The 27625-nt window shown below is 33.3% G+C and overlaps 1 protein-coding gene across 1 annotated transcript; it reads left to right on the top strand.

Moving 5' to 3' along the window:
* Positions 1-273: 273 nt before the first annotated feature.
* On the top strand, positions 274-27578 carry LOC123706930 (non-canonical poly(A) RNA polymerase protein Trf4-1-like). The gene is made up of 10 exons (XM_045656577.1): positions 274-337; positions 421-778; positions 7939-8132; positions 16243-16382; positions 17113-17175; positions 18902-19189; positions 20497-20601; positions 21433-21675; positions 22042-22225; positions 22562-27578. Exons 2-10 carry the CDS (start codon positions 441-443, stop codon positions 22795-22797), a joined length of 1791 nt encoding a protein of 596 aa, XP_045512533.1. The 5' UTR covers positions 274-337; positions 421-440; the 3' UTR covers positions 22798-27578.
* The last annotated feature ends 47 nt before the right edge of the window (positions 27579-27625 follow it).

The following is a 27625-nucleotide window of genomic DNA, read 5'->3' as shown; positions in this document are numbered from 1 at the left end:
AACATCATCCATACCGCTTAATCTGTAGTTCTATTTGACAGTTCTCTACCATGTTATTATGACGTTTTCCAATTGCTATTGTCAAACATATTAAAAAGTAGTTTTCATTGAAACACTTAATAATCATTCACTAAAAATAAAATGAAAATAAGTAAAATGCATTTGTATTAAATATTGTATATAGACAGAAATAGAAAAAATATTTTTATATAATAATTTTCATTTTATTAAATGAAAAAATATGTTTTGACTCACATCTAGAACGTATTTTGCTACAACGACGCCCTCTAGTTAATGAACTGTCAACTAACCGCGTGTCGTCCATGTTCCGAATGTGGTGTGACTTATTTTTGTTTTGTATGAATTTTTCGTATTCTAATTACCAATGTGAAATGATAAAACATGTGTTATCCCATATAGTGGAACGTCGCTCCGGCTGAATGGATCCCTACGTCGGGTGGTATCAGCCCGAGCAGGAAGGACCCGCGAAGCGATTGTGGCTTCGTATTTGGGAAACCCAAAGTGAAACAGACAAAATGAACCTCAAAAATTTAGAAAACTCTAATCCAAATGTGAATAAAGCCCAAGACTTAGTACAAATTAATGAAGTGAATGGTGAAATTAGGAATAATAATTATTTTAATCCTACGCGAAGGAAAGCGAACGATAACCGCGCATCTACGTTTAACCTGAATCAGAACCACGATGCTCTAATAGGCGAATACGGAGGGTGCCCTTGGCGGATACCCAACTACACCTATAAGCCCGGGATACTTGGGTAAGTCATATTTTGTAAAGGGTAATCTATATGTCAGCAAAATTGACGTGCCGAGCGAGTTTAAGCCCCGATGGCGCGGTGTGGTGGTGTTGACAGCGCGGGCAAGTTGTTACCGCCTTTACCCTCTGATAATAAAATAAAAGTCACATATAAAATATAACAACTTTTATAAGAACTCTTATAAATACGATAAAATATTAGAAGTAATTGATTTTTAGGATCTTTACAAATACCTTCTTTGCTAACCAAAAAGTGCAGAACATGCTTATAAATTATATGCATTAGCCATCAATTACTAATAAGAAATCCTTTAGTCTATGATAGTTAGTATTAGATTATTTAACTAGAATAGCTTGATAATATATTCATTAAAAAAAACATGACATAAAATTATATACTATGTTACCTAACTCAATTATTGAAATTCTTTAACCGCCAGTTAACTAGATTTTTTAAATCATTAACAGTATAATTCATATAACATTTTGCTTTGCCACTTATAGGTTCCTTCTTTCTGCTATGATTATTAATAAAGTAGTTAGCAGTGCTTACATTCCTTAATACTGGCGGTATGGTCGTAACACCAGCAGTGTACAATTGAATTTTCTTAGGGCATGGACAAGTAATACTTGCTTGTTCATAAATCTTAAAATAAACACCATGTATTAGACAAAAAAATATCAAAGAATATCTACAAGAATGTTCACCTTGCTCATGAAAAGTGATCTAAGAAGTCTACATGCTGAAATATGTGGCCAAATAGCTAAAATCCAGTGGTGGTTGTTCACACCACTATCTTATTCATATGTATAAGGTGCAATTGATGTATTAAATTTTATTTAAAAAAAAAATTAAATATGCCAGTAACATAAACCCAAATTATAACATTTGTTTTTATTTAAATTGAAATTAGACAAATGTTCTAACTACAGTTCTATATTTTTTATTACACATTTTTTGCCTTGATTTCGAAAACCTTGTACTTTTACTACCTTGTGTCTTTAAATATAATTTACATACATATTAAATTTTTCTATATACTTATAATTAAAGTTAATTTAATTATATTTTTAATAGCATTACATTATATTCCTATTCTTTCTGATTTTGATAAATTTGTTTTAAGTGAAATTATAGATTAAATCACAGTAATATAAGGTGACAAATAAGTGTTCAATTGGCAGCAGTTGGTATTTATTATACTTTTTCCTATTTATAATAAACAATAAACTTTGTAGAACACTGCAAACAGTATTTACAGAATTTTTGTTTACTAAGTTGTTAAGTAAATAAATATTAGTTGCTTAGCTAATAAAAGATTGTAAATTTAACAGCTAACGCAAGTGCACCTATATTACTGTTAATAAATAGTTAGTTGCTGTGAATGTGTAAAATGATGACGGCTTTCATTTCTAAAATCATGTCATAATGATTCCACTATATAAAGGTCCTCACAATTATCTCATTCAGATAAGATATATATGTATATATATATATATAACACGCTTTTTCTCATTTCCATTGCTACAATAATTACTTGTTTTCAAACTATAATTCTATAACAATACATAAATGAATGTCATACTCTAAGTCTAACTTAAAGTAAGCAATAATTTAATGTACAGACAAAACATGAATCATTCAAACTCAATAAGTGGGTCACATCTGAGCGTCGCGCAATTTCTATAAAGTGCTAGATGGTACACTAATAATTTTTAAAAAGCACTGCTTTGTGTTATTTACAAATTTTTAACGACTTATCTGGAAATTTAGTATATTTATATAAAATTAATATCAGTATATGTAAAATATAAGCTAATAGTGTTTTTACTTAAAATGTTACTAGGTTCTCTGAAATAATTTCGTAAATGATATGTGGGTAGTTAACAAGTACCCTTGAGTTATAAAACTCAAGTGTACAGTAACAGTATCACTCTTCCACTACCTTACTTATGACTTTTTTTAATGTATTGGATACTGCTAAATTACGCTAGGCCAAATTTAGAATATTGATTGTCTTTTACCCTAGCGGAGCAGACTTCAAGCTCCCTTGATGTATATGAGGAACAATGTTGATCTCCAAAACTGTAATTCATACCAGTATTGTATGGGGCTGCTGGGATCTTCAATTTCCACTTTATAGGACAAAAAGCTTAGAGATTTCACATTTTGAGAAATATCCAGCGTTGTATGTCGATGGCGTACGACGGCCTTGCGAGTCAGTGCCCCTGCCTGCCGGTCGGACATGACGTGAATGTTTGACTCTGGTGAAAGTATACTTTTTTAATAAGATATATATAATAAGAAAGTTACATAAACTTATTAATGATAACACTCGAGTATTGGCTTCGCTTCGACATTTGTATTAATGTTGTCAAGACCTAAGTTTACTTATTTTTATTCAATGTTGTTGAAATAGATCAGTACTATATTACTAATCGTAATTTTTTTTTCTTCTGAAGAATCTGCGCCTTGAAACAAAAAGAAATAGTTTTAATCGCAACTAAGACATACTGTATTCCTAACGTAAATATTATTAGAATAATACAACATTAGCACGCCTAGCGATCAAGGTCACTTGTGTCTAGGTATTCCAGTTTCTAGACCATTTTGTCTGTCCGAAACTTACATCCGGCCGCTACGGGACAGGTTTTATTACTGTCTACCGTTTACTTAATTTAGATTGGAGCTTTGTGGCCGGTAATTTTCAGTTACTACAACGAAAATAGTGAGCCTAACAATTATTCCTGTAATTAGTTTTTGTATTAGTAAAAGTCAATATCTTGTTAAGTCAGTGTGTCATTAAAATGTTTGGTAATTACGTAAACGACTTTTTTTTGTTACTAAGCATATCTTTGTTAATAAGAAGGATTGGTAAATTAATTACTTAATTTAGATTGGAGCTTTGAGGCTGTTAATTATCAGTTGCAATAGCTAAAATAGTGAGCCGTAGTTGTTCCTTACATTTTTTTATGTGTAATTAGTTTTTGTATTAGTAAAAGTCAATATCTTGTTAAGTCAGTGTGTCATTAAAATGTTTGGTAATTACGTAAACGACTTTTTTTGTTACTAAGCATATCTTTGTTAATAAGAAGGATTGGTAAATTAATTACTTAATTTAGATTGGAGCTTTGAGACTGTTAATTATCAGTTGCTATACCTAAAATAGTGAGCCGTAGTTGTTCCTTACAATTTTTTTTATGTGTAATTAGTTTTTGTATTAGTAAAAGTCAATATCTTGTTAAGTCAGTGTGTCATTAAAATGTTTGGTAATTACGTAAACGACTTTTTTTTGTTACTAAGCATATCTTTGTTAATAAGAAGGATTGGTAAATTAATTACTTAATTTAGATTGGAGCTTTGAGGCTGTTAATTATCAGTTGCAATAGCTAAAATAGTGAGCCGTAGTTGTTCCTTACATTTTTTTATGTGTAATTAGTTTTTGTATTAGTAAAAGTCAATATCTTGTTAAGTCAGTGTGTCATTAAAATGTTTGGTAATTACGTAAACGACTTTTTTTGTTACTAAGCATATCTTTGTTAATAAGAAGGATTGGTAAATTAATTACTTAATTTAGATTGGAGCTTTGAGGCTGTTAATTATCAGTTGCAATAGCTAAAATAGTGAGCCGTAGTTGTTCCTTACATTTTTTTATGTGTAATTAGTTTTTGTATTAGTAAAAGTCAATATCTTGTTAAGTCAGTGTGTCATTAAAATGTTTGGTAATTACGTAAACGACTTTTTTTGTTACTAAGCATATCTTTGTTAATAAGAAGGATTGGTAAATTAATTACTTAATTTAGATTGGAGCTTTGAGACTGTTAATTATCAGTTGCTATACCTAAAATAGTGAGCCGTAGTTGTTCCTTACAATTTTTTTTATGTGTAATTAGTTTTTGTATTAGTAAAAGTCAATATCTTGTTAAGTCAGTGTGTCATTAAAATGTTTGGTAATTACGTAAACGACTTTTTTTGTTACTAAGCATATCTTTGTTAATAAGAAGGATTGGTAAATTAATTACTTAATTTAGATTGGAGCTTTGAGGCTGTTAATTATCAGTTGCAATAGCTAAAATAGTGAGCGGTAGTTGTTCCTTACAATTTTTTTATGTGTAATTAGTTTTTGTATTAGTAAAAGTCAATATCTTGTTAAGTCAGTGTGTCATTAAAATGTTTGGTAATTACGTAAACGACTTTTTTGTTACTAAGAAGGATTGGTAAAATTTCCTTTCTGTATACCTATAAAAGCCTGTTATTATTTTCTCATGTAATAATTCTGTAACGATTACGAGAAAGGTCCGCGACAAAGGTCATTCACTTGCAAACCTTCACATACCGAGCCCAATATAGACCAATCTCCAAGGCGAGATGCCGAAATTGTTTTATACATTCGCTTGGTTGGACTTAATACTTTTTTTTATTTTTTTTTTGTTATATCAAAGTAAATTATAAATATGACACTAGAATGATGATAATTTTTATAAGCAGACTATCTGTGTATTTTAAATAATAAAAAGAAGCGTAGAGTTCAACATACCACGTTTTTGTATTGTTACCAAGCACAACATAAAATAATATAAACTGAAAGTGAGACTACGTGTAACGGATTCGTTACAAGAATTTGACATGGCTGACAACATCGCGAATCTTGAAAAAATGTTTTTTACGTAAACTTTTAGAACCTAGGCAGTTTTAACGCACAACTTTATTGGTGATCTGAATTCATTATAAAAGTTTCGTACCACATAATTCAATTGTCTATGTATTTCGGCTTTGCAGACTACCCATACACTACAGGATTTTTCTCCATAAAAAGCTACTTACGCAATAATGACGCGCGCACACCCGGAATACGTTTACGTTACGTACTGTTTAATTTGATGGACGCTTATCTCATCATAGCCTTGAGATTGTAATTTATACATTTCCTCAAAAACTATCTGTTTAAGTTAAACTATGAGGCACGAATAATCGCAATATTGATTGATAATTGAAATTTTATTTACATTCGTATTACTAAGTGGATACTAATATTAACGCATTATTATTAAAAACTAATACATTTATGACGTAATCATGAATGTTTATCTATCTGTGTTATCAAAAAATTCAAATAACATTTTAATATAATTATTTGGTATGCAAAAGCAAAATGGTATTTCTCGTAACAAGTGTCCTGAAACTGATCTAAAATTATCGTGATTCATGTGCACTTTTATTGCTTTGTTTTGTCCCATTAGTTTTGTCTAAATAACTTTGTCTTATGTATTTTTGCCCTTTGCTTATCAATTTTTTTCTTACAGTGGTTGCCTGGAAGCGATCGCTCGTAAACAATAAGGCCGCCAGTTATCCTCCATTTCATTTAATCATGTTATTTGTATTATATTTATGTACATGCAACGAAGTGTTAATAAATAAATTATCTAACAAATAGCTAAAATGTATGTGTTTTAACGAAGTACAAACTTAATAAAAAAATATAGCTCAGTGCATGTTCAATAAATATTAAACTCGTATAGTATAGCAACAAGAAAACCACAATTTAACCTTAAACCAGTTTGTCTTGAACTTTTTACTGTCTTCTAGAAATTAAATCGAGTTTCTCACCGAATTTCAAATTGAGATACCAATTGGAATAAGTTGTGAGGTTTTCCAGAACTATAAGATATAAATTTCAACTACTTAGGTCAGTTATGAAAAAACACATGCAACCCATGGTCCCGGCCTCAGATGTATGTTTTTGTTACGTGATATTATTTTTCTTACTAGCAAGTCTAAGGCATGCTGTACGAGTAAGTGTTTAAGTCTATAATATCGATTGCCTAGCAACTAAACAGATTCTTCTGAAGTCTCGATCTAAAACGAGTTCTGTTAGTCTTCCTTTTATCAACACGTTTACGCGTCGTTAAATTTTATAGTCCACTTTTATGCATTCACCAGTTTATAGAATCATCTTGCCTATGTCTGCATGATTTTTTCTGTGTTTATAAAAGTTTAAAAATATTTTGCTTTTAACTGGGTGCATTGGGCGTTCAATCACTTGACGTTGCGTAGAGATCTTGGGTCTCTCTGCATCTTCTAGCGCATTTACCATGGGGAGTGTTCAGAAGAGTTGTTCGGTCTAATACCCGCTGAGTTTCATTATCGGACGTCAAGGCAAAATACGAAATACCATCCGTATCACCTTGACGTCCGTCGTTCCACAACTGAGCGTTTTCGAAGGCAGTTTTTGCCGCGCACCACCACTATGTGGAACCAGCTGCCCACTGAAGTATTTCCGAACCAATTCGACTTGGGGTCCTTCAAGAAAAGAGCGTACCAATTCTTGAAAGGCCGGTAACGCACTTGCGAGCCTTCTGGCAATGTGAGTGTCATGGGCGGCTGTATCGCTTAACATGAGGTGATCCTCTTGCACGTTTTCCTGCTATTAAATTTAAAAAAAAAGCGAAGGGGAATTTTGTGTCTGCAACTATTTCTTAAAGCAAACTGTTAAAATATGTTGGTTAATTTGCACATCTGTTGGCTGACCTTTATATTAATTGAATCGACATATGATCAAATTATTAAAAAACAAATGCAATCTGAGGCCAAGGCCAATAAATGCTCGAAATCGCGTAGAAAATATCATTATCATAAATACATATATCAAAAATGGGCTTATTACTGCTCAGTATAGATTAGTTTTGTTTGTTAGACAAAACAAACATGTCTATAAATTTTACTGTTAAAGGAACTTTTTGGTCTTTGAACACCAAAACCCGCGCATAGTATGTCGGTACCCTCAACAGGGTAAAATTAGTATGCATAAGGAGGTTTTTCCATTTCGTTTATTAAGTATGATAAAGTTTACAAAACGAAAGAATAGGAATGATAAACCAGGTCACGAAAAAGATGTCAAGCCGAGCTCAGACTAGGCGCGTAAACTAAAAAGGTATCTCCAATCGATTATTAATCTGTATTCGCTTTTCATACTAACTACTTTAAAATCAATGAAGAAAATTGAATAAATGCAACGACTAGCTAAAATTGTATTAACAATGCAAACATTAAGAATTTCTAAGCGCTAAGTTTCAGTCGCAGTCTATCAAGACATACGTGATAGGGTTTTAGGACCTTTACCACAAGACACAAGGAAGACTATAAATGAAATTTTGTTCCAGGCTACACGAAGAGATTGAACACTTCTTCATGTACATGTCACCAACCGAGACGGAACACCTGGTCCGGTCTACAGTTGTGTCGCGTATACGCAGCGCGATCTTGTCTCTGTGGCCTCAAGCTCGTGTAGAAATATTTGGCTCTTTTCGAACCGGCCTCTACCTGCCCACCAGCGACATAGATCTTGTTGTCATTGGTAAGTTATGTAACATTTTATTAGTAGCTCTAATAGGATGGAATGTTGAATCTTTTGTGAAAAATTATTTTGTTGGACATGGCGCGTATAAGTATGTCAAAAAGAAGTCTTTTTGACATACTTATAAACAAAGGGGTGAGCCAAATAGGGATTTTCATCCTTATCCACTTTGTATAAACTGTTCCAGTTCTAAAGTAGATTAAAGTTAGCACGTGGTGGTGGTTCAATATTTTATTTAATAAACTAGTACCAGTAAATGTTGTAAGAAATTGTCATAAATTACTTCAAAAAATCTTTCAAATATTTCGCCGTAAATTATTTACTTTTATAGAACCGTTATTCAGTCAGTAATTCAAGCTATGAACATACAACGAGCAAGTTCTAAAACGAATTGTCTAGAAATAAAAACAACTCAATTAGAACCACGAAAATGATATAATTATGTTTTATATAGATTGATTTACTACAGCGACCTCTTGAATCGCACAGAGGTCGAGTGTGCTAATTAAGATCAAGGTCTGACCTATGGCCCAATTCGATGCTCGATTTTCAGGCGTGTTCGTAGGTTTTTCGACATCCCTTAAAATATAGTAATGTATTCAGCGAAATATGTATCTAAATTGTAATACACATATCGTGTTTAGAACAGATACAATGTACCTTCAACGTTATATATGTTAATTGTTTTCGGGAACATTAACATGCTGGATAAATGAAGTAAACACTTGATTTGTTGGTTTGTATTTTTGGTAAATAGATTTAGAGGTTAAAATAAAAAAAGGAATTTATGTATACTGCAGTGTTGGCCTAGTGGCTTTAACGTGCGACTTTTATACCCGAGGTCGTAAGTTCTATCCCCAGCTGTGCACCAATGGATTTTCTTTCTATTTGCTCATTTAACATTCGCTCGGACGGTGAAGGAAAACATCGTGAGGAAACCGGCTTGCCGTAGACCCAAAAAGTCGACGGAGTGCGTCAGGCACAGAAGGCTGATCACTTACTTGCTTATTAGATTAACAAATGATCATGAAACAGACACAAAAATCTGAGGCCCAAAACTAAAATGGTTGTAGCGACATTGATTTATTTTATTTTTTAAATATGTATACTAGCGGATCCGGCGAACTTCGTACCGCGAAACAATGAAATTATAGTTAAGGAAACTTAATTTATGATTTAAAAAACAAATAGTAATACTTATTAAGAAATTAACACGAAATAAGCGTCTGAACGCACGTATGATTATTTGACAATTAATATATTATATGTCAAGCCCTTTTCAGTACGGACATTCTACGTATTTAAAACCTGAAACACGCCATCCGAATATTGAGGTTCAATACCTTTCTATACCCTTAAATAGGTTATTTAATTTGAGTTTACCGTATCGGATGAACAATAAATGTTTGACAGTTACCCACATTTTTTTCGTAAATTTTCTATTTGTATTTTTATAGATCGGTTCAGCCCTTCTCGAGTTGTAAATGTTCGAACAAACTCAACTTTGTTTTAAATGTTAAGGATATATCAGTTGGGCTGAATAGTTCGTAGGCTTACATACAAAACTCTTGTTTTATAGAATTTGATTCAATATGCCTTCGAGAGCGATACAACGATTATAGCGATCATACAATTTTTCGATACCGATTTTATAGTACTAATTGTCTATAGTGTTAAAATAGTCTTCAGTACCGGCGATTACCTCTTCATCAGCTCAAAATTTGTGTCCAGCGAGCATTGTCTTGAGCAGAGCAGGAAAAAGTAGCTGGGGGCCAAATCTGATGAATACGGTGGATGCGGAAGCAATTTGAAGCGTAATTCATATAATTTTTTCATTGATTTGTGTCGGTGCATTGTCGTGATGAATCGGCACTTTCTTCATCTTCAAATGGGCCTCGCGATTTGGTCCTTCGATACGTAATAGTCGCTGTTGATGGTTTTAACCTTTTTAAAATAGTCGAGGAGCATTATATCATGCTCATCCAAAAATATTGATTTATGGAATCGTGATTGATTCCATTTTGCGCGTTTCCAAGCTTTGGAGTCAGAGCATCACGAGCAGTCCACTAGGCTGACTGTCGATTGGACTCCTGTGTGAAATTACGGTCGAAAAATTCGGTTTTATTACCATTGAGCAGCTTCAAACACTGCTCAGAATCATCAATTCGTTGTTGTTTTTGATATATTATGAGTTCGCGCCGCACCCACTTTGAATAGAGCTTTTGATCCAAATATTATTTTTAGGATACGTCCAACACATTGCCTTGATATTTTCAGGGTCACAGCTAACTTAGTCAACAACATTTCTGTTAGCCAAAATTATTTTGTCAACTTTTTTGATGTTTTCGTCTGTGTCTTTGCTGTGGACGCCTCTGCGTGCATCGCCCTCGGTGGTCATTTCGCCTCGTTTAAACTTCTTGCGAACCACTTCTCAACAATTGATTTTCCTATTGCTGAGTCCGAATAATGTTAATCAAGCCAAGCCTTGTATGTTTTTCCCTTTATGAACCCACGAAATTTCCTTTAAATACATCACAAATTAATAGAACGACAGTTGTTAAATTTATACACGTGTCGTTTCAAGGTTAAGGCTAACTAAAAACCTTATTAATTCAATACCGGTAGCGCCATCTATGTGTCAGCCTACGAACTTTTCAGCCGATCTAATATATGTACTTATAAAATACGTTAGCAGACTAGGCCAATAGAGGTGCATTTTTAATATTGCGCGTATTTTCAGTACTCTTCAATTTTAAATAAATGCCATTAAAAATCACTATTATCCAATAATACATTGCTTTGCAAAGGTCTATAAATATGTATGTAAATATATATAGGACATATACAGGATAGGAGCGTGCGGAGTATGAAATGGCGATTGCGTCTGGCCTACGATTTGTGTGATAGCCTGTCGTCTCTAGACGAGTTCAATGACATCGCGACAATACTTGGATTTTTTTTTCAGGAATTGGTATTCGTAATTAATCGAGAGAATTTTATAGATTAAAGTTTTTGAGATAAATCATTTTGTATTTTTCTTCACTTTGCCTAGGTGTTGCAACTGTTTTTATCAATCTTTATATAGCTACTATATGTTAAATGTATAAAAATTCAGTAGTATTGTTAAATTGTCTTAAAGATAACCCATGTAACGATACGTTATCAACTTATCAGTAGAACAGTGGGTCGCTTGGTCACATACTTGTTATAATATATTTTTTTCATTATTGTAGTGATTTTTTTAAAGAATCGTTACGGAAAATGTTCTTACTTTATTTTACTAACGTTTCTGAGGGTCGCGGTTGTGGCGCTGCACAACATCCTCCAGTCTCTCGTCTTCGGAAAGCCTCGGCACCTGGGTAGGTAAGACCCGTAATGGCCTTTACTTGATTGTATCGGCCTTGAGGTTAGGTGCCCTTCAATTTGCCAGTCTCCATGAGCTTTTCTAGGCTTTCTGGATCGCTTTATGTTACATGTCCAAAAAAACTGAGGATGCGTTGGGAACAAAGTATCGAAAGACTCTCTTGCTATGGACACCTTTGCTGTCCAGGGAATTCTTAGCATCCGCCTCCAACACCACATTTCCAGAGCATCGATTTTTCTCCTTTCAGATGTCCGTATTGTCTAGGATTCAGGGCCTTAGGGTTTTTAAGACTACAATACTTCCTTTAATGTGTTTACATTAAATTTATTAATTGGTGTTTACCAAGTAACAATATTTGAGCGCTAATTCAAAGAAAATGTGTAACCTAGTAATATTTAAGTAAAAAGCAGGAGATTACTGTCAATAAGCCAGCCATGACGGGCTTCTGCGAGTCGTGAGCCATCTTCAAGAATTTCAGTTTGGCTTTAGAAGGGCGTTTTTCTATTGAAACTTGTTAATATGTTTTTTTTTTATAATAATACTTTATAACTGACATAGTTTTGTCGTTTCCGTTAGGTTGAACAGGTGAAATTGACTCCAAAAAAAGTGATGTTCTTTTGAACACGTCATTAGTTTAATTAAAATAGGTTTGGTCTGTATCTACGTCTCGTAACTATTACTACTAGTTTTGAATGTAGAAACCGAACTAACGAAGGATATCACTTGAGAATGTTTTTATTTGTTTTGTGCTCCGGCAACATAACATCAATTCTGTCTGTCGCATGGCTCAGCAATTCAGCCCCCTATAAATTTTGCTAACACTCGTCCGTCGTGTGCTTACAGTTGACTGATTCTAACAGTGATAAAAATCAGGGTGATGCCCAGTTATCCTCCATTATTATGAATGCTAAAGTTAACCTCACAAATACAATCCGCATTTGTCCAATCGTTCGACTCCAATGTACTGTTTGTAGATAGGATCTGAGCTGTCATTAACTGCTGTTAGAATTCTGATCGCCAAAATATAAGAAAATTATCAGAAATAACCTGATATCAAACCCATACGGGATTGTATCGGCGCTATATTATTACTATTTAGATGTCCGTGATTTTGATGATTAAAAATAAATGTTTTAATAAATTGAAATACGTAAAAGTAGACATTCGTTAATTAAGAACCTTATCTTATGAAGTGTTGGCAAATAACATTATATACAAACATTATTATTAAAGAATGTTTAACTGTTACTTGAACGTACAAAAATCAATATAACAAGTATTTGATTAATTTCGTTAGTTGTAGACTATGGTGTCAATATAGCAAGCTTCACTGGTTTCCGTATAGTGTGCATCCATATTCGTTTGTCTTTGAATGGTAGTACAGATTTTTTTTATTCTATTGACGTACACTTTAGAAAAATTTGAAAAGCTCTCCTATCTTTCATAGCTTTATTAAGGCTGTCGAGCTTTTTATGAATTAGGGTGTTTTTTGTGTATTTGCATTTACTTAAAGAATGTATTAGTAATACATAAATGATTTGTGGCGGTACGAGACTCACAGTAGGTTTGAGATTTGCACATAGAATTGATTGGTAAATTTGATTATGCTGAATCGCTTTCAAATAGTTTATAGTTTAGGTATTGGGTTGGACCGAGTAACTTTAATCATATAAAAGTTTTCGACGTTAATTACGATTAAATATATATAATATTTACGTAATTTTTTTTATTAATGCATATACGGTTCTTAAATTAACAGACTTTTCAGATAATCATATCACAACATTTATTAACTCTTAGGCGGTACGAAGTTCGCCGGGTCAGCTAGTACTGTATAAACCATTAATCACTGATAGCAGTCTGCTTAATCATTGTACCTCTTAACTTGTTTAAGAACTGCTATTGAGTTATTTAATATTTAAAGACAAATCGATATATATATATATATATTTAAAATTCACGCCACTCTGAAGTTATTCGTAGAATGCGGTGTGGTATGGTAAGGTAGACTGTCAACGTTGACAATTGACAATGCCTAGTCTGTGTGATCTACCGAATGTCAGTGGCGCGACTGTTTCGTGGCAGTAAGTGAATACTTTAGTCACTTGAGTTTCGAACGTCGCCTGCGCCGGACGTGCGCACTGACTGTGTTATAATGTCGGACGACGGTAGTAACGACAATTTTGCAATTATTAATCGCGTTGAATCTGCGACATATATATCTCTATATATAAAAATCCCGTGTCACAATATTTGTTCCCATACTCCTCCCGAAAGGACAGTAAGTATGAAAATCGGCTACTATCTATCTATCTTTCCAACCCCTAAGTAATGAGGGGTCCAGCCCAAAAAAAAGTTTTTTGTTTTGTTTTTTTTTATGACACAGCATACAAAAATACATGCAACCCATAATTGTCATCCCTCTATGATCAATCACTATATTTTATTATAGTAGATAGGTTATTTTTATTGAACTAATAAAATGTTTCCTGGAAATAATATACATGGCAAACGACTTTTACCGGGTCAGCTAGTACATATATAAATAAATCCCTATTTCCCTTTGTCACGGCATCACGCGTGAACGGCTGGTCCGATTTCGCAAATTCTTTTTGTGTTGTGTTTGTTATTGTTAGAAGGTTCTTATCTAAGAAAAATTCAGAAAATAGCGCGGAAATTTGAAAATTTAAGAATACTTAACCACCATATTAAGTAAACAGTAAAAGTAATGCTTCGATCGGAGTTATTATATTTTATATAATTTATTGATGATTTTATATAAAATAATTACAGTCGCTAATTGTTTGTGGCGTGGTTTCAATCTTGAAAATCCATGTGTTTTCACATGACCAGTTATGTGTCGCAACAAAACTAATTATATACGCGTCAGAAAAACAAACAAAAAATGTTATATAATATAAGGTCCGCTAGTAGGTATTCAAACGGCTTGAACTGCGAATTTACTATATTACTTAAGGATTGGAATGTTTTATTTAAGCTTTGATAAGCAAAAAACTGCTGATATTATTGAAATGTGTAGCGTAAATAAAAAATAAATAATGTGTATTTTAACATATCAACTATTTACTATTGTAAACAATGGTTGTCCCTAAATGTTACCGTATCGGTGACGAATATGTTATTTGTGCAATACACAGTTGGTCTATTTATACATGTGCTAGTCTATATAACTGCATGCGTGGGAGTGTGTCTGATGTAGGGAATGAAATCACAAGTCGAGATCGTTAGTGATCGCGAGATTGGTAATCTCTCATCTTAGGTAATTTTCGAAGATCACTGCTAGGAAGTGTTAATGAGGTTTATTAACATAGGACATTATTTTAAATAAAACTAATTATTGTATCTCATATTTAGAATGACTGTTTCTATTATTATTATTATTAAAAATGCATGTCAGTAAATCCAGTGGACTAAAATTGGGACGTGTATATCGCTCGTATATACATAATGTTTCTCATGTAAATAAAATACAATTTTTCTAATGAGAAAATAAAGTTCTTTAAACATTATGCTTGGTAAGCTGGCTATGGTACGTCACGGAGGACCTTCAGACGCGACAAAAACACAGACTCGCACGCAATCAGTTCCTCGTTCGTATTTGTCTAGTTCATATCGTGTTTTTTTTATGTACGACGCAATTCACCAAAAATCTTACTTATAGCGAGGTATATGTCGCAGCCAACTAGCTTAATTAGTCGTTTAATTAACAGACTAAACTTTTAACTAAACGGCACCGTTTAACTAACGGGCTGAAAGGTATAGCATAGCGTTTGTTACAAGATTTAATAATGCCAGGCCAGTCGTACGAAAGGGTCATTATCTGGCAGAAATAAAATAGATGAAACATGACATAAAAAATATTTATTTTAAAATTAAATTGCTTCAGTCAATTTCACATTATCTCTACTACACTTTTCCATTGGTACCCTTTACATTTTTCATGAAACTTCGGTAAACACCATCAAAGTTGTGGTTTGCCGACGCCATATTGACAGTTTGAAGTGTTTCGTTTCGAGTTTGAGTGTGGCTGAAAGTGGAATTAATTAAATGTATTAAATTAACAGTCAACAGAGTAGGCAAGTAATAAAATATTATCGATCCAAGTTTGCCTATCTGTTTGATCAACTGGCTGAACGTCTTTCAGGCCGCTACTTTAACGGCTAGGCTGTTCATTGAACGGCTTATTAAGCTAGTTAGCCGCGACATATTCATAATCAAAGTCAAAAATCATTTGTAACACAATGTACACTTATGAACGTCAAAAAAAAAATACATTAAATGCTTCTAATTTTACATTTACTGCCAGTTTTCAAATCAAGGGCGTAGAACGGAAGAGAAGAACTGGCAATACACTCTCCGCCACTCCTTTTAATAAAAATGTTTTTTTATTACGCAACGTTTGTAAGGAGCTGCAACCATCACAGCATGTTCCACATGACATCAGCGGGAGGCATGCTGAAATAGGAGCACACACTTACATTCTCTTGGGAACACGCAAATAAATATACATTGTTCACTCACAAAAAAAACGTTAATTATATATGTTTTTCTAAAATTACTTAATACTTCAATAAATATGTTATTTAAGAAGAAAATTATAGAATCGTTTACACTCCCATATTAGTTTATTTATTTAACTTTTGTTAGTGATGCCGAACATTTTCTCTAGATTCTTTTGTTAATTCAAGGTAAACCCTGAATATAATCAACTTATAATATTTCCAGGTCAATGGGAAAAGCTGCCTCTTTGGACCCTGGAGCGTGAGCTTGTTAACCAGGATATCGCAGAGAAGGAAAGCATCAAAGTGCTGGAGAAGGCGACAGTGCCCATCGTAAAGATGACAGACAAATATTCTGATGTCAAGGTATGTCAAATGTTGTGCTCGAACTACTTCAATAATTTTTCTATCTTGTTTTTACTATTTTAGGTTTTTGAAGTTATTATAAGCCATCTCTGACGCATTTGAATTTAATTAAAATACGAATTGATGGGCAATTTGTAACCAATTTAAAAAATAATTGAATGAGAAAAGACTCTTAAAAGGCTTCATAAAAAGGCCGGCAAGGCACTTGCGAACCCTCTAGCGACGTGAGTCTATGGGTGTATGTAAAAAAAAAATCGATGTGTTTTTTTTTGTTCTATTAATCCAAGTCAGAGCAGTGTTGGCCTTGTGCCTTCAGCGTCGTCATCCCTAAGGACATAGGCTCGATCCCCGGCTCTGCACTAATGGTCTTTCTTTCTATGTGCGCATTTAACATTCGCTCGAACGGTGAAGGAAAACATCGTGTGGAAACCGGCTTGCCTTAGACCCAAAAAGTCGATGGTGTGTGTTTGTCTTACTTTTCCTATTACATTGACAAATGATCATGAAACACATTCAGACATCTGAGGCCCAGACCTAAGCAGGTTGTAGCGCCACTGATTTATTTTTATTAATCCAAGTCCTTTTAAATTCGATAAGGCTCGTCGAGAAAAATTACCAAGTATGACGACAAATGTAATTCATTTTTCATATGACATCGTACTAGGCGGGCTTTGATTTTTATTTATCATAAGTCAACTGGTTTTTCTAAGATTGAAACATATTTTTTCAGGTTGATATTTCGTTCAACATGAGCAGTGGAGTGAAGAGTGCCGAGCTGATAAAACAGTTTAAGGTAATGAATGCCAAGGCTTACCGCCTCCGTGGCTTTGTCGAACACTTAGTTTGTTTAATTCAATTACTCGGAGTATTGAGTACAAATACACATAGACAGTGTAGAAATTACTTTATATATTTTTTATGCCAATTTATACCCTTTTCTCTTGGCAGCAAAAGTAAGCAAAGCTGTCAAAAATAATCGTTCATAAACATATGATTTTTTGTAGGAATCCTCGAATATGCATTTCGTTTTAAGCATAGACAGTGTGTCGGTAATATGTGTAAAAAAAGTCAATAATTACTGTGACGTAATAACGTATTTAGAAAATCAAAGACATTACTTATGTACGTGTAGTACTACTCTTTGCCACGTATTGAGCATAACGATACCGTTTATAAAAACCTTCTCTTATAAACTTAAAAGTTAAAAGCCTCGATTAAAAATAACCAACCGTTTTTACAAACCTCTTATAAACTTAAAAGTTAAAAGCCTCGATTACAAATAACCAACCGTTTTTACTAACCTCTTATAAACTTAAAAGTTAAAAGCCTCGATTACAAATAACCAACCGTTTTTACAAACCTTCTCTTATAAACTTAAAAGTTAAAAGCCTCGATTACAAATAACCAACCGTTTTTACAAACCTTCTCTTATAAACTTAAAAGTTAAAAGCCTCGATTACAAATAACCAACCGTTTTTACAAACCTTCTCTTATAAACTTAAAAGTTAAAAGCCTCGATTACAAATAACCAACCGTTTTTACAAACCTTCTCTTATAAACTTAAAAGTTAAAAGCCTCGATTACAAATAACCAACCGTTTTTACAAACCTTCTCTTATAAACTTAAAAGTTAAAAGCCTCGATTACAAATAACCAACCGTTTTTATAAACCTCTTATAAACTTAAAAGTTAAAAGCCTCAATTACAAATAACCAACCGTTTTTACAAACCTTCTCTTATAAACTTAAAAGTTAAAAGCCTCGATTACAAATAACCAACCGTTTTTATAAACCTCTTATAAACTTAAAAGTTAAAAGCCTCGATTACAAATAACCAACCGTTTTTATAAACCTCTTATAAACTTAAAAGTTAAAAGCCTCGATTACAAATAACCAACCGTTTTTACAAACCTTCTCTTATAAACTTAAAAGTTAAAAGCCTCGATTACAAATAACCAACCGTTTTTATAAACCTCTTATAAACTTAAAAGTTAAAAGCCTCGATTACAAATAACCAACCGTTTTTACAAACCTTCTCTTATAAACTTAAAAGTTAAAAGCCTCGATTACAAATAACCAACCGTTTTTACTAACCTTCTCTTATAAACTCAAAAGTTAAAAGCCTCGATTACAAATAACCAACCGTTTTTATAAACCTCTTATAAACTTAAAAGTTAAAAGCCTCGATTACAAATAACCAACCGTTTTTACTAACCTTCTCTTATAAACTTAAAAGTTAAAAGCCTCGATTAAAAATAACCAACCGTTTATAAAAACCTTCTCTTATAAACTTAAAAGTTAAAAGCCTCGATTAAAAATAACCAACCGTTTTTACAAACCTCTTATAAACTTAAAAGTTAAAAGCCTCGATTAAAAATAACCAACCGTTTATAAAAACCTTCTCTTATAAACTTAAAAGTTAAAAGCCTCGATTAAAAATAACCAACCGTTTTTACTAACCTTCTCTTATAAACTTAAAAGTTAAAAGCCTCAATTACAAATAACCAACCGTTTTTCGCAGGAAAAATACCCAGTACTCTCGCGACTTGTGATGGTGTTGAAACAGTTCCTCCTCCAACGAGATCTAAACGAGGTCTTCACCGGAGGCATCTCTTCATACTCCCTGATCCTGATGTGCATCAGCTTTCTCCAACTCCATCCGCGGCCTGAAAGACTTCGCCAAACCCATAACCTTGGGGTGTTGTTAATAGAGTTCTTTGAACTGTATGGAAGAAAGTTCAACTATGTGAAAACAGCGATAAGGGTTAAGAATGGAGGCAGTTATTTGTCTAAGGATGAACTACAGAAGGTAAATAAGTCCACTTTAAGAAAATTATGTTTGTCTGTATGTAAAATCTACTAAACAGATTTTTGTAACGTTCACCTATAATGTCGGTTTAATTTAAGTAATTTTAGTGAAATATAATAATTTTTTGTAGGATTTGTTAACAATTTTGTCGCAAACACAAAATACGAAAGCTTCGCTGGTGAAGTTGAGGGCTGATGGGGTTTTATCATGCAAGAGAGGGTTATTTAAGTTTTTTTTTTTTTATTTTTTTTAGAGAAATATATAATAAAATAATAACATGTAACATATCATTAGACGCTCTCTGCTGTTTTTATAAATGTAACCATTAGCAGCTTTGTATAGGAACGCGTCAATTGCATATAAAAGTAGTTTTTCAACTTACTTTTGAAGATTACTTTCTTTATCGGAGTTGGGGAAAAATTTACCGTCACATGTTTCGGTTACGCGTCAAATTTTTTCGTTACGCGCCATCTTTTTCTTGTCCTACCACGGTTGATTCGAAGCCATTACTAACAAACAGATATAATAACGTTAACAATGATAATAATAATTCTACTACAATTAATGAAATTCCGTAATAATCTTAGTTATTTATATTCATGTCTATGATAATAAAAGCCTTTTGTTAAATTTTATCTAATTTAACTTTATTTAACGAATTTCTGTAAAGTTGCACACAGTAGATCATTTTTCGAAAAATAAGGTCATAAAGAAGTTTCACTTCTTACGTACACTAGTACACGTATACGCACGCATTTTTTATGTGTAAGTTAACGTTAGGCTATCTAATAACTGACTGGTTAGTCCATTTATTAGCCGTAGCAAATACCTCAACATTCTTTCGCCAAATGCATACATTGTTTGCTCTCGATGTTACAGTACGCTCAACTCTTTTTATGGATAAAAGTTCTCGACTAAAAGACATATAGTTATAACTTAATTTTTTTGAATGAATATGGTTGTTTTCTGAAAGCCACATTGACCCATTGTGTTATTAACTTTTATAATTATTATATGCACTTGAACTCTTACTATAAAGTCTTGATAATTAGTATATGTTTGTTTTTTTGTTCCTGTTTAGTTTTGTCTTAATAACTGTGTATTACATGTATTTTTGTATTTACATGTACTACTTGCCTATCTTATGTAATTCAATACATTTTTTTTCTTTACTCACAGTGGTTGCCTGAAAGAGATCGCTCGAAAGCGATAAGGCCGCCAGTTGCCCTCCTTTTGATTTAATTATGTTCAATTTTTTTTAAATATTGTAGTGTAACGAAGTGTTAATAATTACATATGTATTTCAGGAAATGAATGACGGTCACCGGCCATCACTGTTATGTATCGAAGATCCGCTCACGCCGGGTAACGATATTGGCCGCTCTAGTTATGGCGCCCTACAAGTTAAACAGGTAAAGAAACATTGTCTTTGTTCTTAGTCTTAACCTCGATATCTTCTTTATATAATTCTACTGTGTGTGCGTATGTCACTGAACTCCTCTTAAACGGCTGGACCGATTTGATTGAATGTTTGGTAGCGCCCTGGACGGTTTAGGAAGCTCAAGTATTACGTAACGAATTTTAGAGGGGGGGGGGGTACACTTGTAAAACGTTACTAAGTGGGGTGGGTATTGAATAACGTGTTATTGTTCATATTATTTTCCACTTTCCAGTACTTTACACCACATATTGGTAAGTTTTAGGTATGGAGAGTCACTGGGGTTGGTCACGAAACGTTTTACTATTGGATACTGAAACGTTACGGCGGGTTTATTGGGGGGGGGGGGGGGGGTCACGAATCTCCAAAAATACCGTCACGTAATACTTGGACGCTTCCTTTAGATTCACAAAGCTGCCCGGCAGATGGCGCTGCAGTCGGTATCAAGATTATTCATCTATACACAGCATATACATACATCTTCTGTGCATGTGTTTTCGTAATAAAACTCTTAAACGGCTGGATAGATTTTGATGAAACTTTTTGTATGTAAGACGTGTAGGACAACGTCTGTCGGATCTGCTGGTGGGTTGATATCTGTTTTGTTTGTTGTTATTAATAAGTATTAAAGGCTGCCATAAGCACCCGTGGTGTAATGAAGTCTGATTGTGTGTGATGCTGAATTAAAGTAATTCCGTCTGCTTTACAAACAATTATAAAAAAACGTTTGCACGTCACACGATGACACGATAATTACAAAAAAATATTTGTTTTATATTTTCTTATAAAAAACCGTCCTCCCCAGGCATTCGACTATGGCTACATAATCCTGCAGCAAGCGATAAGCGGAGCGTTGGGCGCGCACCACAGTGCCCTGGGACGCGTAGTGCGTGTCACAGACCACGTGTTGCAATACCGGCGATGGGTGCAAGACACATTTCACCCGTTTTTCTTCCCGATCCACATTACGGCCCAAATACCGCAGCCTCCGCCCGCCCTGCCTGCTCCGCCCACCGTCGCTTGCCCAGAGCCCAGTGATAGTGAACCGGTAAGAATTGCAGTATATATATAATATTGAAGAAAGAGAGGCGGAGGGTTTATTGCCAGTTCTTCTCTTCCGTTCTACGACCTTGATTTGAGAACCGGCAGTAAATGTAAAATTAGAAGCATTTCATATGTATTTATTTATTGACGTTCATAAGTGTGCATTGTTACCTATATGAATAAATGATTTTGATTTTGACTTTGATTATGTGGGGTTATTTATTAATACAAGACAAACAATTGTATCCAATCAATGTCTAAGATCAAGTAATTTTAAAATCATGTGTCTCAGTAAGTTTTTATTCAATTGAATGACAAAAACATTTGCCAGTAGGATAATTAAAAATGTACCATACTAATGTGTTTACAGGAGTGGTCTGATGGATCCGGTGGCGCGACGAGTGGGAACGGTGGCGAGACTGGACGACGCACGTCGCCGCCGCCCTTATCAGCGCTGCAGTGCTCGTCTCCGACGCCGCGACGCGTTTCGGCGCACCAGAGCCTCATAATACATCATATCACCAGCAATTCTGACTTCAATAATATACCTTCAGGTATAAATTTCACACCGGTAAAATTAATAAAAAGAGATTGAGATAGAGTATGAGCCAATTGGGTATCAATTGTATGTACAAATATTAATAGACCTTTTGTCAGTATAAGAAATAGTGTTTAAAATCCCATAATTAAAATTGACAATTAACACTCAAAAATCTTGACAACCTTGGTATATAGTAATTAGTAATAGACACGACCTTGCATAGAGCAGCATTTTGGCGTTTTTTTTTTAAATCTAGTCAAATACTATTATGCAAGTGAAATATATGGAATATTTTTTATATTGTTATTTATGTACACAAAAACGCAAATCCGGAAATATATTCTTACAGGTGTGATGCAGCAGCGGTTTAACAACAACAACACGAGCAACACCACCACCACCACGACCACCACCACCACCAACAGCAACAACAACGCTAACAACAACACCACTCCCAGCACTGGGGAGCAGAAACCGCGGTCCAGCCGTTCGTTTTCCTCCAAACAACGGCGATATACGTCACCGCCACGGTACCGTGAACCTCGTTCGAATAAGAAGAGGCGACAGTTCGCCCAGCCCCGATGATACCCGCCTACTCATAGGCGAAAGCCGCGGACCACTTAGTGACTCAATAGTGAGAATAATTGTGAAGTGTAAAACACGTAGTGATGTACACTTGTTATAGTGACTCGTGGTGTTTGTGATCTGACAGTGAAATGGACTAATGGTTTATAGTGATGTGGATCTCGGCTTAGTGGAATAGCTTGAGAGTGAAATCAAAAGGATAGCCATCGCTTCACTATAATGTACGCTATGATGTAGTGCATCTCTGGATTGGCGAAGTCATGGGAAATGCCTATCCTCGGCTCACCTGTTCTTACGCCTGGGTTCGCCTAAAATACCAGTCGTAATTGCTACGAATCGTAGATTTATGAAACGGTTCGCGTAATAATTATGGCTGGTGGCTTAGAACTGGTATACGGCTAAGAAAGATACTCAAATGTTGATCAATAGTTCTTACTCAATAATTTGAGATATAGGTAAAATGATAAACAAAAAATATGATATCAATTCTAAATTAGGTAGTACCGATTAGTAATTGTTATGAATTAAATATACACCGACAAATATAACGTCACGTTATTGCTACAGATAAGTTTAAAAAAATACAAAAAAAAAAGTTGTCAAGTCTTGGTTTTTTAAAATATTGACTGAAACATATAAAACAAATACTCAAATGTCAATTAAATATTTTTGTGTTTGGAGGCGTAATAATATCCTTTTGCAATTGGACTTGGTGTCTGTGAATAATGTAAGTAGCCATTTTAAATTTAAATTCATGGAAATGGAAATAGTTTTTAAATACATATAAAAATAAAAAAACAAGATTTTCTCTATGAAAATTTATGATATTGAGAAACAAAATACAAAAAAAATTGATTTTAAATTCCATTTCAATAATCCCAATTTTAACACAAATTTATGATCATTTTGGTTGCCTTTTTTACTATGAAATAATATATAATTGACATTTGATCATTTAAATCATTTGTTTTATACTTAAATCATATGTAAATTCTAAAAATATATAAACAGAAATCAGTCTGATATACAATAATAACATATTGCCTATTTATCGGAACACACTGCCAAAAATATGGACTTAGGTGACAAACCCGACAAGGATTTAGTGTTAATATAGTGAAAATAACACCAATTCTGTATATAAGATTAATGCGTGCGCTAGATTAATAAATATAAAATTACATAAATTTGAAAAAAAATTTAAAAAGCAATAAAGTAGGCGTTTGACATAAGGTCACAGAGTACAAACTCTGTCAGCTGTCAAAATCTGACAGTTGAGGCTTGTCTTTGAATTATAACAGAGCCTACATTTATGGGGTCTTAGTATTTCATCGAGCGCACGATATTAGGTCAAAAGCGTTTTTAACGTGACGTGGAGGGATTCCGCCGTAGACTGTTCTAAAAAAATGACCCAACCTTTTACCGTTGGTTTTCTAAGGTAAAAACGTTGCGTATAATGTTATCGTACACAATGTATCGAGGCCCTTGGTCATAGCTTCGAACAAAATTAGATAAGTTCGATTAAATGAGATATATTCGCACTGCCGATCTCTTTGGTGCAGACGGGGTGTGGTCAAAAGACTTTTCATATGTAATTAGTTGGCGCATTGACCGCGTGTTCATGCTGCTTCATATATCGTCAGTATCAATAATTTTTGTACATATCTAAAAGTAGTTAGCAAGTATTGCGTATAGTCAAGGGTTCGATGCATGGCAATACAATATCACTTCGGTTTTGATCCATTAACGGGCTGTGAAATATTTAAAATTCATAAAGTTTTACATTGAGGGCAATGTGTTTTTATCCCCGTCTGCACCCTGCCTTATGTAAGACTATGGCTAACTTAAACACCAAAAAAGCAATACTACATAAGTAATAATGAACTCGCAATAGTGACTGATCGTGTACAAATATTATACAATCTAATGTTAGGCGTCGTAGTATTGAGGCAAAAATAATATTAGAATTTGACAGTACCCACGGGTTGTAACGGAAATGTGTGTGAATGCCGCTATTTTGCGTTCGGACTGTTATTGGATCGGGTTCCTAGACAAAGAGACTTTAGGCATTACCCGCAAGCATATGGAAATGCTTTACGTGACCATTTTCAGACTAATAGCAGATCATTATTTTGCATGTCGCAAAGGATTTTTGACTAATACAGTAGATTGCGGCAGCTTTGACATAATAAGGTCATGTTATATTCCCAAATAACTTTATATTGCGATAGTATTTTGGCCTTAAATGTCGCTAGATCCTTGTAATTACAGTAGATTTGTTATTGAAACATTGTGGGCTGTGTAAATTTAAATAAAACATTACTTGTTCAGAATGTAATCATAATTATTAAATACGGAAAAATATTTTATAATTAACAAATCAATAAAAACGTTTTTTATATTTCGTAGCTTACTTTTAATTGGATAGTAATTAACTTGATTGGAAGCTTTATGGAGTGTAGACTCTAACTCTAGAGGGACATTATCAGTCTAGAATTAGTCTACACTCTTTTCTGTGACACAGCTTTGCCTTATATCATTCAAGTGCCAATGGATACTTGACGGCTAAGACTCGGGTTCCATATTAATACCAATTGTAAATGTAACGAGGCGTAGATATTTATAGCGCATTTTCACGTCGTACTTTATGAACCCGGGCATATTTGCGCAGTATTTTAAGTAGAAAATACCTGTTTTTTGATAACAGTTGATAATTTAATCTAATTTATTTATTTGTTATACAGACTACTTAGTTATTTGGGTTATAGGCACAGACAATGCAATTGTTATAACTTAAAAAGTTGTTCAGTTAATATTTGACACTAAACTTGAGTTTAAATATTCAACTGTTAACTTAGAATATATAGAAGCGTTTTCTTGTATATATTTTAAGCTGATTAACCTGTTATAAAAACGGTCAATTTTTTCCCCAATTTGTTCATCTGTAGCTGTTTTAATCAGATTTTGAAATGTATGAAAATATTAGTGTCGCTTGGCATTCCTATGAACTCTGAAGACACTTGAGAAATAATATTTTAATGTAATTAAAATATGTAAAGTATAATTTCGAGTAAAACGCGACTCTAGTCTAAAATTTGTATAAAGTGATATTATTTATTTTATTCTGAACTACTCATTGGCCTGTATTAATATTTAGTTGTTTTAAGCGCTGTCAAATATGTGCAAGATAGACCAAACTCATAGCTTATTAATAAACATACTACAGGTTATTGAAGATTGTGTCTATTGGAGGCCTAAAGTATGTCTATGAAAAAGAGGGTACCTAAATTTGCTTCATGTCTAGTACCATCTATTATTGCCTTGACATTTGTTTCTATGTCTTGCTGACTTCCTACTAACAACCGGTTTTTAACTTTTGACATAACCATGTACATAAAAAAAATATTTTATCTTTGGTGGTTGATGTAGGAATTCAGTAACACTCAAAACAATTCTAATAATACATCACTAAGGTCAGCAAAACAAATTTAAGTAGAAATGTATCAAAGATGACAATCGCAGTAACATTATTTTGTTTGTTTGTTTGTTAAATGGTCATAAAATATTAAATAAACAAGTAAATCATATTCATATGTACATAGGTAATCCACATACATTATATAACACATCCTACCATACTATATGTAAATCTTATAAACAATGAAATATACCAGAGATGGCTGTATACTGTTTTAGAAAATGAAACTACTGAAAGAAAGAAATTGTGTTTATAATCTAAAATTTATGAATTGAATTAAATTAAGCATGAATAATCAAGCAATACTATGTACTGTGTCTATTGTGATGTCAAAATTTAAATCTGTGTAAAATTATAGTAATTAAATTTGTACCCAAAATACATAAATGTAGTTCCGTATTCTAAAACGTGTTTTCAGGTGAAATCTTTACTATATACTATTAATATGTTGAAAATCTATTTGTGAATATATAATTGATTTTGACCAATAACCTTTTTAGAGTACAGACCTACAATATAAATACCCAAATATTCTAGGTAAATGAAGTTTGTTGATTAACCATAGAGTATATAAAAATGCCACAGATGTATGTAGCTTTGACGGGCTCAGAAAAAATAAATGATCTCATAACGTTTTTAAAAAGTTAAACATAAAAAATACATAAAAATATAAACTTAATAAGTGCAAATAAATATGATAGTGTAAGTGCATTGCGCGTCACAGAAATTTAGACAAAGTTTTTGCAAACCTTTAACAGTCGATTAATATTGCGACGATCGTTAGAAAGAGATGTAAATTTGAAGAGATAGTTCTAGATTATGTGCCATTTTTCGTTGGTTTGAAGGGCGGCATTTGTGCGATAGAGACAACGCTCTACAACCGTAATTGACGGTTCTTTCTTTCTAATAGTCGATGTGCAATATTTTTCGCCGAGTACGTAATATTGTTTTGGAGGAAATATATTTTATAACGCAGCTTTTTAAAATATGATGTGTGATAGTTACGTTTAAAAGAAATTATTGCATTTACAAATGAATTGTCATGTTTTTGTGACGCGACGCGTTTAGTCATTTTATATATCTTATCTCGATGTATGTTAGTATGTTGTTATGTAATGTACATACGGATAGACAAATGTACATACGCTTGTATATATTGTGTAAATACACGAGATATACATATATTTAATATTAATATAAAGTTTGAATTAAAGAACGTTTTAAATAAAATAAATTTTTAAAAAATACAAAAAAAGATAAAAATGTAATAAAGACATACAGTGAGTATGAAGTGGAAAACCAATTTTGTTTTTTATTTATATCCTCTCCGTATAACCAAAGACAATTGAA

This window comes from Pieris brassicae, chromosome 3 (genome assembly GCF_905147105.1).
Source record: "Pieris brassicae chromosome 3, ilPieBrab1.1, whole genome shotgun sequence".
In the NCBI taxonomy this organism is placed as follows: domain Eukaryota; kingdom Metazoa; phylum Arthropoda; class Insecta; order Lepidoptera; family Pieridae; genus Pieris; species Pieris brassicae.
This window is presented reverse-complemented; position numbering and strand designations above follow the sequence as displayed.

Excerpts from the sequence above, each read along its gene's own strand:
- LOC123706930 (XM_045656577.1), top strand. The coding sequence starts at position 441 with ATGGATCCCTACGTCGGGTGGTATCAGCCCGAGCAGGAAGGACCCGCG. Across the intron at positions 779-7,938 it reads TATAAGCCCGGGATACTTGG|GCTACACGAAGAGATTGAAC; the intron begins GTAAGTCATATT and ends ATTTTGTTCCAG. Across the intron at positions 8,133-16,242 it reads CATAGATCTTGTTGTCATTG|GTCAATGGGAAAAGCTGCCT; the intron begins GTAAGTTATGTA and ends TAATATTTCCAG.